General features: G+C 40.5%; 1 protein-coding gene and 1 pseudogene across 3 annotated transcripts; both read left to right on the top strand.

Annotated features, from left to right (window-relative positions):
* On the top strand, window positions 1–4,344 carry LOC146502022 (uncharacterized). 2 transcript variants are annotated; one of them, XM_085134290.1, is made up of 9 exons: window positions 1–290; window positions 488–826; window positions 936–1,219; window positions 1,386–1,476; window positions 1,953–2,039; window positions 2,126–2,154; window positions 2,308–2,364; window positions 2,944–3,006; window positions 3,190–4,344. In XM_085134290.1, the coding sequence occupies exons 1-9, from the start codon at window positions 230–232 to the stop codon at window positions 3,304–3,306; spliced, it is 1,128 nt and encodes a 375-aa protein (XP_084990416.1). In that variant the 5' UTR covers window positions 1–229; the 3' UTR covers window positions 3,307–4,344. The 2 variants fall into 2 exon arrangements, with proteins under 2 accessions (XP_084990416.1, XP_084990415.1); XM_085134289.1 differs by lacking the exon at window positions 1,386–1,476 and having other exon boundaries at window positions 85–290; window positions 936–1,214; window positions 3,190–4,341.
* A 2,847-nt stretch (window positions 4,345–7,191) lies between these two features.
* LOC146502021 (uncharacterized) lies at window positions 7,192–10,324 on the top strand (annotated as a pseudogene). Its single transcript, XR_014869183.1, has 5 exons — window positions 7,192–8,121; window positions 8,410–8,750; window positions 8,865–9,149; window positions 9,307–9,399; window positions 10,193–10,324. The product of XR_014869183.1 is annotated as an uncharacterized LOC146502021 (transcript).
* The last annotated feature ends 3,464 nt before the right edge of the window (window positions 10,325–13,788 follow it).

Below are 13,788 nucleotides of genomic sequence, written 5' to 3'. Positions count from 1 at the left end.
TTAATATAACGTCACTTTGTATAAAAAAATTACACCATGAATTTCATACAAAGAGTGAGATATTCATTTATGAAATGTAGACTTCAGGGAAAAAGAGAACTAAAGACATTTTGCTGAGGAAGTGAAATCTCACAACTGACAGGAAGTACAAAAGTTTTAAGTACTCATCAGTTCAGAGACTGTGACAGTCGAGAGTGAGAACAAGAAAGAAGTGAGACGGAGAAGCACGATGGATGAATTCAGATGGATTCAAATGTTTTTATGTCGGATGCTGATGATTCAGATTGCAGGTAAGAATACAGGAAACATTTAAATACCAGTAAATCTAAACATTATCAATATCATTACAGTCAATAACCTTTACAGTAAATAAGACAGCTGATTGTGCTCTGTTTATAAACTTGTGTCTGAAATGATCTTCACTCTGATTGTAAAAAGTGCTGTATTCTAATTTATTTTTCCTTTTTCTCTTCAATCTTCTCAACAGTATCTGTAAATGAAGCCTCCATGTTTATGAAAGTTGGAGATGACGTCACTCTGACTTGTCTAAACGTGATAGATGAGCAGAATAACTGTGATGGTACTACGTGGACCTTTGCTTCTAGAAACAAACCAACAGTAGAGCTGATCACACTTGGACAGATTAGTGAAAAAGTCAAAACTAAATCAGACAGACTGAGTGTTACAGTGAACTGTTCTCTGCTTATAAAGAAGCTCACAGTTGAGGATGTTGGTGGTTATTCCTGTCAACAATACAAACTAGGAAAAACACGAGCTGAGGACACTCTGGTTAATCAGTCTTTGGTTCATCTCTCTGTTATCACCTGTGAGTATTTACATCAAAATATTTTCATACAGTTCTCAAACATGACAAGAATCATAGTTATTAAGATAACTTGACTAATTTGAGCTGTCTTTGTCTCCATCGTTGCAAGTGACTGAACATAAGGACACTGATAAGGTGATGTTAAGCTGCTCTGTGGTGAGAAATGGAGAGTGTCATCACACAGTGAAGTGGCTGCTTAGAGGTCAAGATGTGGACAAAGAGAACAAAGAAATAGTGATTTCACAGACTGACTGCTCCACTACTGTGTCTGTTCTGAAGTATAATTATTTATACTCATCAAGGGATAAAATACTCAAGTGTGAGGTGACTGATACTAAATCAGGAAGAGTACAGGTGTTTAGCTCACAGCCCTCAGGTGAGGAAACAGGTGAGATCCTGATCAAATGTTTAAAATGACTAAAATCACCTTAAATATTTATGTGATAGAAAAATGTAAAATTTTAAGCAGAAAAATGTTCTTCTATATAAAACATATAAAGCACACTATTAAACAAATTTTGAACCTGTTTTTCCCTATTTTTTCATTTATTCACTTGACCCAAAAACAACAACAAAAATGAACAGTAAATCTGAAAGCGACACAATATCAGGAACAACCACAATAACAAAAAGTAGTCCTTCCATAACAGGTTAGATTATGATGATTAAGCTGACTAAATTCATCAAAAATATCTGTTTGTTTGGAGCTTTAAGAAGACTTTTAAACTTTTGTTTTTAAATATTTATTTTCCATTTTGTTCCATTACATTTACTTACATTAGAGACATTCAAAATAAGCCTCTTATCTTACAGGAAGCAGAAAATGATTGATTTTTGCAGTTCAGTGATTGATTCACCTCTGAATATCTTTGTAGTCATTGGAGATGTGATGTAGTGGAGATTTATGTAGTCAGACAGTTTCTGAATTTAACGTCTGAATTTAAACCTTCATGCAGTTCATGGGATTGTTTTTCTCATCAACTCTCATCAAGTTATTGTGCATATATAGCATGTCACTTTAACCGCATTTTGTATGCAATTAAGCTGCATGAATAGTTTTTCAAACATTTGTAAGAACTTTCATCCAAATATGTTTTTATGTTTTATGATATATTTTTTATTTCAGCTCTTTCATTGTACATCACTGGAGCTGTTGGTTTGGTTATATTGTTAATTACAGCTGTGTTTGTTATCAGATGGAAGAAAAATAAAGGTGAGAACATTTACAGATAAAACGTTTATAGATCAAGAGGGTTTGACAAATGTGGAGTTTTACAGTGAATATTTTTGTCTTTTCAGGAAACAAAACACAGATGTATGAAAATGCTGTGAGTTTTAATATACATAATTAAGTGTTTGTTCAACGGACATTAAATAAGCAATATGTCAGCTTATCATTGAGGTGCCTTAACCTCGAGCTAAACTAGCTTCACAGAGACAGTTTTCTTCCAGATGTAACTGGAGTATGTCTTCTTTTTCAGGGACTGAGTTTGAAGCCCACAGAGACTCAATCAGCTCCTCAAACCATTCAGGACTTGGTGAGATCACACACTACACCCAGAGCAAAGTGTAAACCACTTTGTCTTTAATGTTTTCTCTAAATATAAATGCATAAGAAACACTGAGCTATAGAAAGGATAAGGAAGTAAGATGATGCAACTGAACAGCAGTTTCAACACTAAACAGCAGTTTTAATGCAAAAATAACATTTTGAGACAGTTTACATGGACTGATTCAAAGTGCTCTATACAACATACAACATTCGCAGCCATGCATTCTCTAAACTGAGTGCTTCCTAACTACATTCTTACACATGCACACTCCGATGGATACATCAGAGAGCAACTTGGGGTTAGTATCTTGCCTAAAGATACTTGGCATGCAGACTGGAGGAGCCAGGGGTAGAACCACCAACCTTACAATCAACAGGTGACCTGCTCTACCTCCTTTAGCTCAAGAGGTAGAGCACCACAATATTCCACCCCATATGACTTTGAAGCTAGTTAAAGAGTTTTGAAGTGTTCAGCAGATGAAGAGTTGTTATTATTACATGACACAGGATCACACATATTAGTGAGGTGACAGCATGTTCTGCTGTTTTTTTTTTCACTGTGTAGGTGGAGCCTGAAGTTTCCTATGCCACCATCAGCTACACCAACAATAGCAACAGTAAAACCCGGGTAAGCTGGCAAAGACTGTATAATATGGTTAATGTTGAGTATGTGCAGAGGAAGAAGCTATTACATTTTTGATAAGCTTCAGATCACTTTCATCAAAATTGCAAAATAAGGCACTGAGGACTTAAACGTTATAAAATTATTCATGTTAGTTTATGTATCATACAAATTCCTTTTGTTTTTCAGGTTCATCGTGATGGTGAAGGCGATGCTGTGACCTACAGCATGGTGAAGGCTCCATCCTCTGCATCCACTGCTGATCCCAGCAACCTCTATTCTACTGTCAATGTTGGATTCACATAGCTCACGCAGTTGAAAAAAGGACTCGTATTTAATGAAGCAGTCGAAAAAAGGACTCGTATTTAATGAAAAGGACATTTTGGTTTTGACTTGAGACAGTGTGATAGCAACATGCTAATTACGTTATTGGTGTTGTTAGCTAGATTGCTTCACAAGGTTGTCTTAATGTTGTTTTCATGGATTTTGAGCTTAATGTTTCCAAGAGATTTAATAAAATGCCAGTTATTGGAACAGTGCCGAGCTGAAACCCCCACAGGCAACCCGTGCCTCCCCCCCAACCAAAGAAACATCAACACCTAAATTAAAAAATTATCATTTTTTACAATATGTTTATGAAAATACAGTTGGTTTCGTTGCTACTTTTACATGACTATGAACTGCTCAGAATCTCTAAAAGACGGCTGGTTGAACAGAAAACACAATTATTACACCAGATATTCATGTTTATGTTTCCTTTTTTAGGTTAGCACAAAGCTGTGTAAATAAATGTGTCTTTCTCTCTTTCTCTCTCAAGACATTGTAAACATTTCATTGTATAAAGCTGAACCAGTATTTTTCCATAACTTAAAGCAAGTATCAATATCTACATGTATCCAAAAAAGCATTCAGTTCTCTGTAACTAAAATAGCAATAAAATAAAGATCTGTCTCTGTTCTGTAATCCATTTGCTTTCTTTATGGATGTATTTTGTGCTGCTAAGGTCTTACTTCATTACATTGATTAGCCAAAACATTTAAACCACAATTGTAATATAGTGTAGTTTTGCTTTGTGCCTCCAAAATAGCTCTGAAATACAACAGCATGAATATGAACATCTAAGGCTTTTCTTGGCGTTCGTGGGACCAGAATGAGCATTTGAGCTGTCAGAGCTTTAGCAGCACAAATGCTCAGTCGGGCTGGGAAATTGGAGTGACAATTTATAAATGCATTAAAGAAAAAAACAACAACAACTGAAATCAAGTAAATAACCAGATCTACTGAAAATCGAATGTTCTGATCGCAAAACAGCTTAATGCAGACTGTATCAATATCTCTTTTGTGATTGCAGAAAAAAATCCAAATTTTGTTTTAATTATGTCTCTAAAGACACAGATGCAGCTATATTTTAAAGATATTATTATGTGTCAAGAGATTTATTCTAAAGACACTTCTTCAGCTAAGAATCTAAAGGTAGAAACACACAGACGCTGCAGTTTTTACTTGCAAGGGCATGATCACAGAACGCTCACACCAGAGTGGGGGCCCTGTGATGTGCGCTCTGTCTCCTGCACCTGCCTTTATTTATATACAAAAGTAATACAACAGTGAATACGTCTATTCATTAACAGAGGAATGTTAGTATGTAGGGAGTGAAGATAAAAGTGGTTCAGGTGTATGTGCGTGTGTGTGTGTTATTCTGAAGGACGTTGCCCCTCTTCTTGAAGATAAGAGCATCCAGCTCCCCTCTTCCTGCCAGGAGTGAAATGATAACAGCTTGCTCAGCTATTATCACTGTGAGAAAGAATTTATAAAGCAAGTCTTGATTTCAACAACAGTCTAAGTCATAAAAGGGTCATCATGCAGTATTCTATAATATGCAAACTTATATCACTAAAAGATTATACTGACTACTAAGTACAATTTTCTATTGACATTCCCACCTGTTGTTCACGTATAATTTTGAAGTGAGATATCAGTATGTAACATCTTGTCGTACATTTTCTGTCACATCATCATTAATCACGCAAAATCTTCAAGTTCCAACAGATCAGGGTCATCATCATCATCATTTGTCACGGCTATGTATGCAGCAACAGTGGAAACAATTATGCGGTTAATCATGAGCTTTAAACATGGCAATATACATGTTGCAAAAACACAAAGTAAAAGTAAGAATATCCCAACTCCGAAGAGTAGTCTCTTTAGCACCTGTAGCCAGGAGCCAGTGTAAAGCCAAGAAAACCAGTCACTTGTATCACTTACATAGTCCTGATTTTGGGCCTGCTGGATCTGTCTCAAAGCGTTCAGTGGTCAGTCATGTTTGATGAGTGTACATTGTCTGGTATGTAAGTGCAGCAGGTGTTGTTGAAGAGGACACAAAGTCCCCCTTTCTCTGCTAGTATCATGTCCAAAGCTACTCGATGTTGCATCACTGCGATCCGTAATGCATTGATTTCCTGATTCTGCTGTTCGTTGATCTTGCACGAAGCATTCAAGAAGAGTCCAAAGCGGTAGTCCAGAGTTTCGAACCTCAGCATGTTTTTTCCGGTTCCCACCCAGGGGAACAATGTGTGGAGTACTTTCCGTCCAGTAGTCCACAGTTTGAATTCCTTGGGTATGTTGCTTCCCCATATCGGGTCATGTGGTTGAAGTTTAGGGAACATTGATCTTCTTTTCCAGCGTGCTGTAGAAGTGGTGTTTACTGCGGTCATCTTCTCCAGGTCACTAGTCGGAGCCCAAACGCCATGACACTTGAACCCAGTTGGTGTCTTGGCAGTCACTGTGTCTGTTTCTGCTGCGAAGGATCCTCGTATATCTGTGACCTCGTCTGGTGTCTGTTCCTTCCCCTGTAAGAGACAGATAACCAAAACACCTCTCGTCCTAGCCCTAATAATCTAATGTTGTTATCCATTGTTCCTCTAGTGATTCAAAATCGGTTTAGCACACTTGACCAGTAACTTATTCTAATCAGAATTTATGTGTGTGTAAGCGTGTTTGCATTTAGCCCTCTGCACTCAAGGCATTTCCTACATTTTATCAGTCCGGAAGAACAAAGTCATATAGCCCTTGTTTGATGTTAAAACTCAATTCCCCCCCCCCCCCCCCCCTTTTTGACACATTCCCATGTGTCAATTCAACGGAGCTAGAAAATTAAAAGAAAAGGTTAGTGACCTCATAGCTCAGAAAGTATCAGACTTTCTCCCATCCAGTGTCGTTGCTCCAGTCCTGTCATCCTGTGCCAGGGAATAAAATCAATTTAATTGTCATGTTAGATCTGTTCAACTCCTGGCTCCGCCCAGAGCCTGCGTCCGCAGAATTGCCTAGAGACAAAACCTGTATTAGTATGAACTTCACACATAAAAACGCCTGTTTTAACTTTTATTTCCAATCTGTTAATTAGAGTGCTTAAACATCAAATAGACTGAGTCTATAACAGGTCAATACAGCTGTAAATGTGGCCAATTATCAATCTATTACCAATCCATAACAAAAGATAGCTTTTATTTTATGCTTGCTTTTAGTCTACCACTCACCCAGAGGATCTCCAACCCCAGAAAATTCCTTCTCCTCATTTAATGAGTCTGTCCTCCTTCCATGCCCTGGTAACTGGTCCATCCACAGCCATATCATCTTGGAATATACATACAACAAGCCAAACCACACCTTGGTCACACCAACCCTCTTGGTGGCGAAAAACTGTTGGTGTGGTCAAGTGGGTGCTGTAAAACAAAAGCTCAGGACAGAACAGTTATCAGTCATGTGCTTCATACAGAATTTGCATATATTTGATTTCATATTGATCCTCTGAGTGTAATGGTACATTTTAATCTGAATTTATCAAAACTAAACACAATAATTTTTCTTTATTTTACTCTTGTTCTTGTGCAGCACCACATCTCAGCACATGCCCCTGTCGGTTCTATTCTACTTTTAAATTGCTGACTATTTCAAGAAAGAACCTAAATGACGGGGACCAGTGTTTAATGTTACATATCTCCATTTTGAATGTGACAAGTCTACCATTTCCCTGTTATTCATAGGTATTGTTAAAGTTTTGGCTTTTGCCTCTATAAAAGTTAATTGACTTTTTACAGTGACATGTTCAGTCATGTATAACTAATATTAAGTAATTAATTAAACTATCTGAACAAATCATCTCTAGGTGGGTGTTAACATGAACGCAACTTCCTCGATAGAGACTGTTTTTTTCCAGATTTAACTGGAATATTCCTGTTATTCAGGGACTGAGTTTAAACCCTACAGATGAGGACATGATGAAATCACACACTGCACCCAGAAATCAAACCACTTCTTCTTTTATATGTTTTCTAAATATGAACGCATGAGACTCACAAAACATACAGATGTTAGATGATGCATCTGGATAACAGTGGGACAGACCATGAGTTGTAAAACCTCAGTTCAGAGGTCAAGCATTGTTTAGGAGACTTTGATACCAGTTAAATAATTTAAAGTGTTCATTGTAGGAAGAGATGTTATTGCTACATGACAGTGTCACATGTTACTGATGAGTCACAATGCTCTTGCCTACTCTGTGTAGGTGGATCCTGAAGTTTTGCGCCATCCCCTACACTAAGCTCAGCTCCTCCCACTAGTCTCATTTGCTCTCTATATATTTATATACCCGTTGTCCAGTTCTACTTTTTAAACAGGTTGTTGTTTGTAAGTGCTTCGTTGATCAGTTTCACATTTATCAATAACATACCTAAAGACAGTCTGAGTATATCTGGGCCGTCCCTCCTGCTCTCCTCACACGGCTGTAAAAGAACACAACAGATATTAAACAGATTTTATACTGTCATATTTTCCCTCTTATACTGAACATATAAGTCATTGATTGTTCATAATTTCCTTTTCTTCTTTTTGTTGTTCAATCTAAATAAAGAAAAAAAAGAGCAAAAAGAATAAAAATTGCACAAGTTATGATGAATTAGTGACACTTCACTATTCCAAGGAAACAAGTTTAAAGAGTCAACAGTTCAGAGGGTGTGACAGTCGAGATCGAGAACAAGAAAGAAGTGAGACAGAGAAGCACGATGGATGAATTTAGATGGATTCAAATGTTTTCATGTCTGATGCTGATGATTCAGATTACAGGTAAGAAGACAGGAAACATTTTAAACAGAAATAAAACTAAGGTTTGACTCTAGTGATCAAACCTTACTAATAAGGTTTGATCACTAGAATAATCATTAACCTTTACAGGTTAGCGATTATTACAATGAATAACCTTTACAGTAAATAAGAGAGCTGAGCATGCTCTGTTGGTTTAGAGGAGCATGGGACATATTTATAAACTTGTGTCTAAAATGATCTTCACTCTGACTGTAAAAACTGCTGTATTCTAATTTACTTTTTTATATTTCTATTTAATCTTCTCAACAGTATCTCTAAATGAAACATCAATTTTTATGAAAGTTGGAGATGACGTCACTCTGCCTTGTCTAAATGTGATAGATGAGCAGAATAACTGTGATGGGACTACGTGGACCTTTGGTTCAAGGAACAAACCATCAACAGTAGAGCTGATCACACCTGGACAGATTAGTGAAGAAGCCAAAACTAAAACAACAGACTGAGTGTTACAGTGAACTGTTCTCTGCTTATAAAGAAGCTCACAGTTGAGGATGTTGATCTTTATTACTGTCAACAATACGAAGTCAAAGAAACACCATCTCAACACACTCTGGTTTATCAGTCTTTTGTTCATGTCGCTGTTATTACCTGTGAGTATTTACATCAAAATGTTTTCAGCTCAAACTGTCATAATAGCATTGATTAGGATAATTTTTTCTGATTTACTCTGTTTTTCTCTCCTTATATTTCATTATATTCACCAGTGACTGAACATAAGAACATTAATAAGGGGATGCTAAACTGCTCTGTGCTGACACATGGAAAGTGTCATCACACAGTGATGTGGCAAATTAAAGGTAAAGATGTGGACAACAATAACAACCAAACAGTGACTTCACACACTGTTTGCTCCACCACAGTGTCCATTCCAGAGTCACACTTTCTTTACCCATCAAGATATAACATACTGGCATGTGAAGTGACTGACACTAAAACAGGAAAAGTGCAGCTGTTTACCTTCACTTCTCAGCCCTCAGGTGAAGAAACAGGTGAGTTTATGATCAACTGTTTAAGGTGAATAAAATCACATAAACATAATTGACTGATTTTAAGTTTCTTTTTACCACAATGTTTTTTTTCTTATATTTATAGCACAAAAACGTTTAGTTGTGTCTTTTTTTAAAATTATATTATACATTTATTCAGGTGACACAAAATCAACAAAGACACCATCCAGAAAAACTGAAAGCAACACAAATTCAGAAACAACCACAACAATAATGAAGGATGATCCACAAGGTAGTCACCTATAAATATATTCTTTTATCATCATCATCAGTAATCCTTTTTTTATTCATTATTTTTCTGACACTTAATCATTTAGATTAAAATGTGCCAGACTTGATAAATGAAGAACCTAAAAAAGCACTACATGAGGAGAAAAACTGAAAAAAAATGTTTCATGTGGTGCAAAAACTTATTATGCAATCACAAACTTTAGATGTTTTTAAGTGCTTGACATTTATCAACAAAAACAATAGCATCTGAATATTTTAAAATACTTTCAAGGGGTTAGCTAAACATTTGGATCTTTGAAAAGACAGAATATAAAAGAAACAGAAAACTTTAAACAAATTATTTAATGTTAAGAAATAGAGAGATATTTTTAATGTGTATCTGCTAATTAGATTGTTTTATGTACTTTAATAATGAAGGCTTTTAGAGCAAGGCCACTTTTGACTCACAAACGAAGTGCTCAGCCAGACTGAAAAACAGGAAGTTTTAGTGCACAGGCATATTAATAGATAAGACACAGAAAAGAGGAACCTCGCCATATAAGCAATGTTTGAAACTGTGTGACGTGCAAAGTACAGAAATAACACCATATAAGACATATGTGGAGCTAAAAATGTTAGAGATCCTGCAACTGGCGTTTGGGCTGTGCAGAGGTCTCTCTCTTCCAGAAGATGATTGAATAAAAAGAAATATAAATGTTTTAACACACTATGAGTCGGTTTTCTCTGTTCTATCACGGGGACAAAAGAATCGGGGTTAATATTTAATAAGTTGACATTTTTATTCTTTTTTTCAGATTTTTCTGTATCTTTGAGGTCCATTATTGTCTCTGTGGGGTTAGCAGCAACTTTAATAACTGCTGTGTCAGTCAACATATGGACAAGAACTAAAGGCAAATTTAATAATGAGAAGTTTGAATGATTTTGAAATTTTATTTCAGATTGAAATTGACTTCCTTTTCTCATTTTAGGGAACACGACCAAGATGGATAAAACAGTAAGTAAAAAAAACAGTAATCCAACATAAAAGTTAAAAGTCCTAAAGGTTGTTTTCTGACATTTGTTATTTACTAATAGCTGTAGTTCATGATGTTCATGAGATTATTATAAATTTCTTGAGCTAAATGTGGTTCAGCAGAAGATTCATAAGTTGTGTTTCCTTATATTTAAAACTAGAGGGTTGTTGGTTAGAACTCCAGTGAATCTGCATGTGAGAGTTCATTTTGGGAAAGTTATTGATGCTCTCTTCTCCTTATAAATTTTTACTAAAGCTATATTTATCTCACAGCTGTGGTAGAATAGTTAAGCTGGACCCAATAGCTGACACACTTAAAGCAGACCGGCAGGTGGCAGAGCAAAAGAAGTTAAAATAGATATGACAACTAAACAAACACGGCTGCACAGCGGTAACAAAAACTCAAAAACACAGACACAAATGAGACATGACAAACTAACCTTCAAAATAAAACAAGAAGTAACCTGATGAAAAGCCAACTGAAAAAAAGACATGCAGACAGACAAATAAAAAACTAGAGACAATACAGAAGCTATTAAAATGCACTTGTCTTAACTCACATTACGAAATGTTTTATTTTGTGTGTTTGTTTCCCACAGATACATTATGATCAAGATGAAAATGATGTTACAATTACATCGGGGTTTCTGCTGCTTCAGTCAGATCCAACTGATCAACTTCAACTCAGCAGAGGAAAGGGCTTTTATATTACCAGTATCATCTCATCCAGTTTTATAGATAAAATAGTATAAAATAGAGATGTTTATTCGATGTAAGTCAATCCCATTAAGTTGATTCAGCTCATCTGCGTGTTTTGCTTTCAGTGGGTGAAATGTGTCATCATTTATCCAAGTGACTTGTTTACTCTTCTTCAATCACTCGGATATTTGACGAAACATGTTCCCCTCAAACCGCTATGATCTGATTGAGCACGTATCAAGACCATATACATAGTGTCAGGGTTCCTGGGTCGGTGACCCAGTGCTTTCCGTTTTGTTCACGTTCAGTTTATTTCGTCACTTCCTGTTTGTTCCTGTGTTAGCTCGTCTCGTGCCGTTAGCCAGATTATGTTCAGCTGTGTGCTCACCGGTCTCTCATTATCATCCTCATCAGTCTGTGTATTTAAGTCTTCTGTTTCTATTCGTTCTTTGTCGTGTCATTGATGTTTAGGTTATGTTGTTGTTTCCGCCAGTGTTCGGTCAGCCAGCCAGCCAGCCAGCCAGCCAGCCAGCCAGTCCGTCCTTCGTTCATTCATTCAGTCAGTCGTCCAGCCAGCCATGTCCTTCCTCTGTTCTGTGTGTTCACTCCATCATCAATAAATCACCCAGCTTCACCTACCTGCGAGTCCTGCGTTTGGGTTCCTTCTTCCTCGCCTCCACTCCACAACGCCTGACAGAATGACACGACCCGTGCCACGAAGACACGATTGGGACCCAGCGGACTCGGACCTCTACGAGCGGCAGGTGGCAGCGCTTTCCCGTTGGGCAGAGATGGTCAGGGGAAAACAGCGGCTCTTCGCGGAGAGAGAGCACGTCTTCGAGGGGACTCGCCTGGCTCTGGGCGGGCCTCGGAGACGCCGCGTTCCCCCACCTGCTGCCTCACCTGCCCCGGAGCATTTGCCGCGGAGAGCGGACGTTTCATGCCGCGTTTCGGCCGCTCCCTCTCTCGCCGCTCCGCTCCTCGTTCACACACCCGCCGCCTCGTTCGCCGGACCTCCACCTTCGCCAAGGCACCGCGGCTACGCCTCCCACCTCGGCTCAATGGAGGCTACCGCGCCTGAGGCTCAGCTGTTTACCCCGGCCGCTTCCTCTTCCCGGAGAAAGCGGCGCACACGCCGCCATAACACGGACTATTCTCAACAACTCCCGGTGGTGAGTTCCGGTAACTGTTTTCCACCCTCCTCATTTGACTCTTCACCCAGAGTGACTAATAGACTCACCGCTGATCCATGGGGAGTTTCCCTCCTGGAGGATGTAGACTGGGAAGATTTTTTCTGCGCTGCTCCCACAAAGACTGTAAATCGTGGTGGCAGAAAAAACAGACCAAACCCTGATAAACCTGCCAGTAGCACACACCCGGTCACCATTTCCACACCCGTCACTCAGCCATTTCCCACCAGCACGGCAGCCCAGATCCGGCCTTCCTCTTCAGCCATTTCACCTCCTCAGATGTCTAGGGCCCGGCCTACACCCACACCGGTGCCAGCTCCCAGGAGGAGGGCAGCTGCGACGCAGTCTACCTCCACATCCACTCTTGTTTCCCGGGTGGGGGTGACTGGTGTCCAGCCACCTCCCGTGCCTGTCCCAGCGCCCAGGCTGAGGGCAGCCTCAACCCAGCCTGACCTCCCTGGAGGCTTGGAAGAGCTAACCGGTCCACCTACTACTTCACCTCTTCATCCACCTCCTGATCCAACCTTTCACGCCCTCGCACTGTCCCTGGTTAGGCTAGCTGAGGTGTCCCCTGCTCAGGCACCAGCCTTATTAGCCCAGGCTGCAATCTTATCCCCCTCGGTAACCCTGTCATTAGCTCAGCCATTAGCATCGCCAACCTCTGTTCATCCCTTAGCTTCCCCACTCCAGTCAGTTCCCTCACCTGCTGTTCAGCTTCCACTCCAGTCAGTTCCCTCACCTGCTGTTCAGCGTTCACTCCAGTCGGTTCACTCACCTGCTCTTCAGTCTTCACTCCAGTCCCCTGTCGTCCAGTCTCCTCCCGTCCACCAGTCCCCTGTCGTCCAGTCGCCTCCCGTCCAGTCAGTTCAGTTCCCGGACCTGCAGCCACAGCACCCAGAGCCAACTGTGAGCCCTCCTGCTTGCCAGCCAGGGGCCTCCGCGCCCGCTGGCCCTAAAGCTGTGGCTCCGTCACCCCCGGCTCCCGTGCCGTTGCCTGGGCCAGCCTCAGACTCAGCTTCAGCGTCTGCTTCTGCTTCGCCTGGGCCGGACTCAGCTTCAGCTTCTGCTTCGCCTGGTCCGGCCTCTGCTTCTGCTTCTGCTTCAGCTTCGCCTGGTCCGGCCTCAGCTTCTGCTTCAGCTTCGCCTGGTCCGGCTTCAGCTTCAGCTTCAGCTTCGCCTGGACCGGACCAGCTCAGCGGCCGCCGCCGTCTTCCTCGCGGCCGCCCGCCTGAACTGTCTCGTCTCGGCCGCGCGGCCGCCCGCCTGAACTGTCTCGTCTCGGCCGCCCGCCTGAACTGTCTCGTCTCGGCCGCCCGCCTGTACTGTCTCGTCTCGGCCGCCGGCCGCGCGGCCGCCCGCCTGTACTGTCTCGTCTCGGCCGCCCGCCTGTACTGTCTCGTCTCGGCCGCCCGCCTGTACTGTCTCGTCTCGGCCGCCCGCCTGTACTGTCTCGTCTCGGCCGCCCGCCTGTACTGTCTCGTCTCGGCCG

Source organism: Neolamprologus multifasciatus, chromosome 15, assembly GCF_963576455.1.
Source record: "Neolamprologus multifasciatus chromosome 15, fNeoMul1.2, whole genome shotgun sequence".
In the NCBI taxonomy this organism is placed as follows: Eukaryota; Metazoa; Chordata; class Actinopteri; order Cichliformes; family Cichlidae; genus Neolamprologus; species Neolamprologus multifasciatus.
The sequence above is the reverse complement of the archived record's forward strand: the minus strand, read 5'-3'. Positions and strand labels throughout refer to the sequence as shown.

What these genes read in the sequence shown, in the direction of transcription:
- LOC146502022 (XM_085134290.1), top strand. Translation starts at nt 230, where the DNA reads ATGGATGAATTCAGATGGATTCAAATGTTTTTATGTCGGATGCTGATG. An exon ending in TCATCTCTCTGTTATCACCT is followed by an intron (nt 827 to 935) that starts GTGAGTATTTAC and finishes CATCGTTGCAAG; the next exon opens with TGACTGAACATAAGGACACT. An exon ending in AAGTAGTCCTTCCATAACAG is followed by an intron (nt 1,477 to 1,952) that starts GTTAGATTATGA and finishes TTTTTATTTCAG; the next exon opens with CTCTTTCATTGTACATCACT.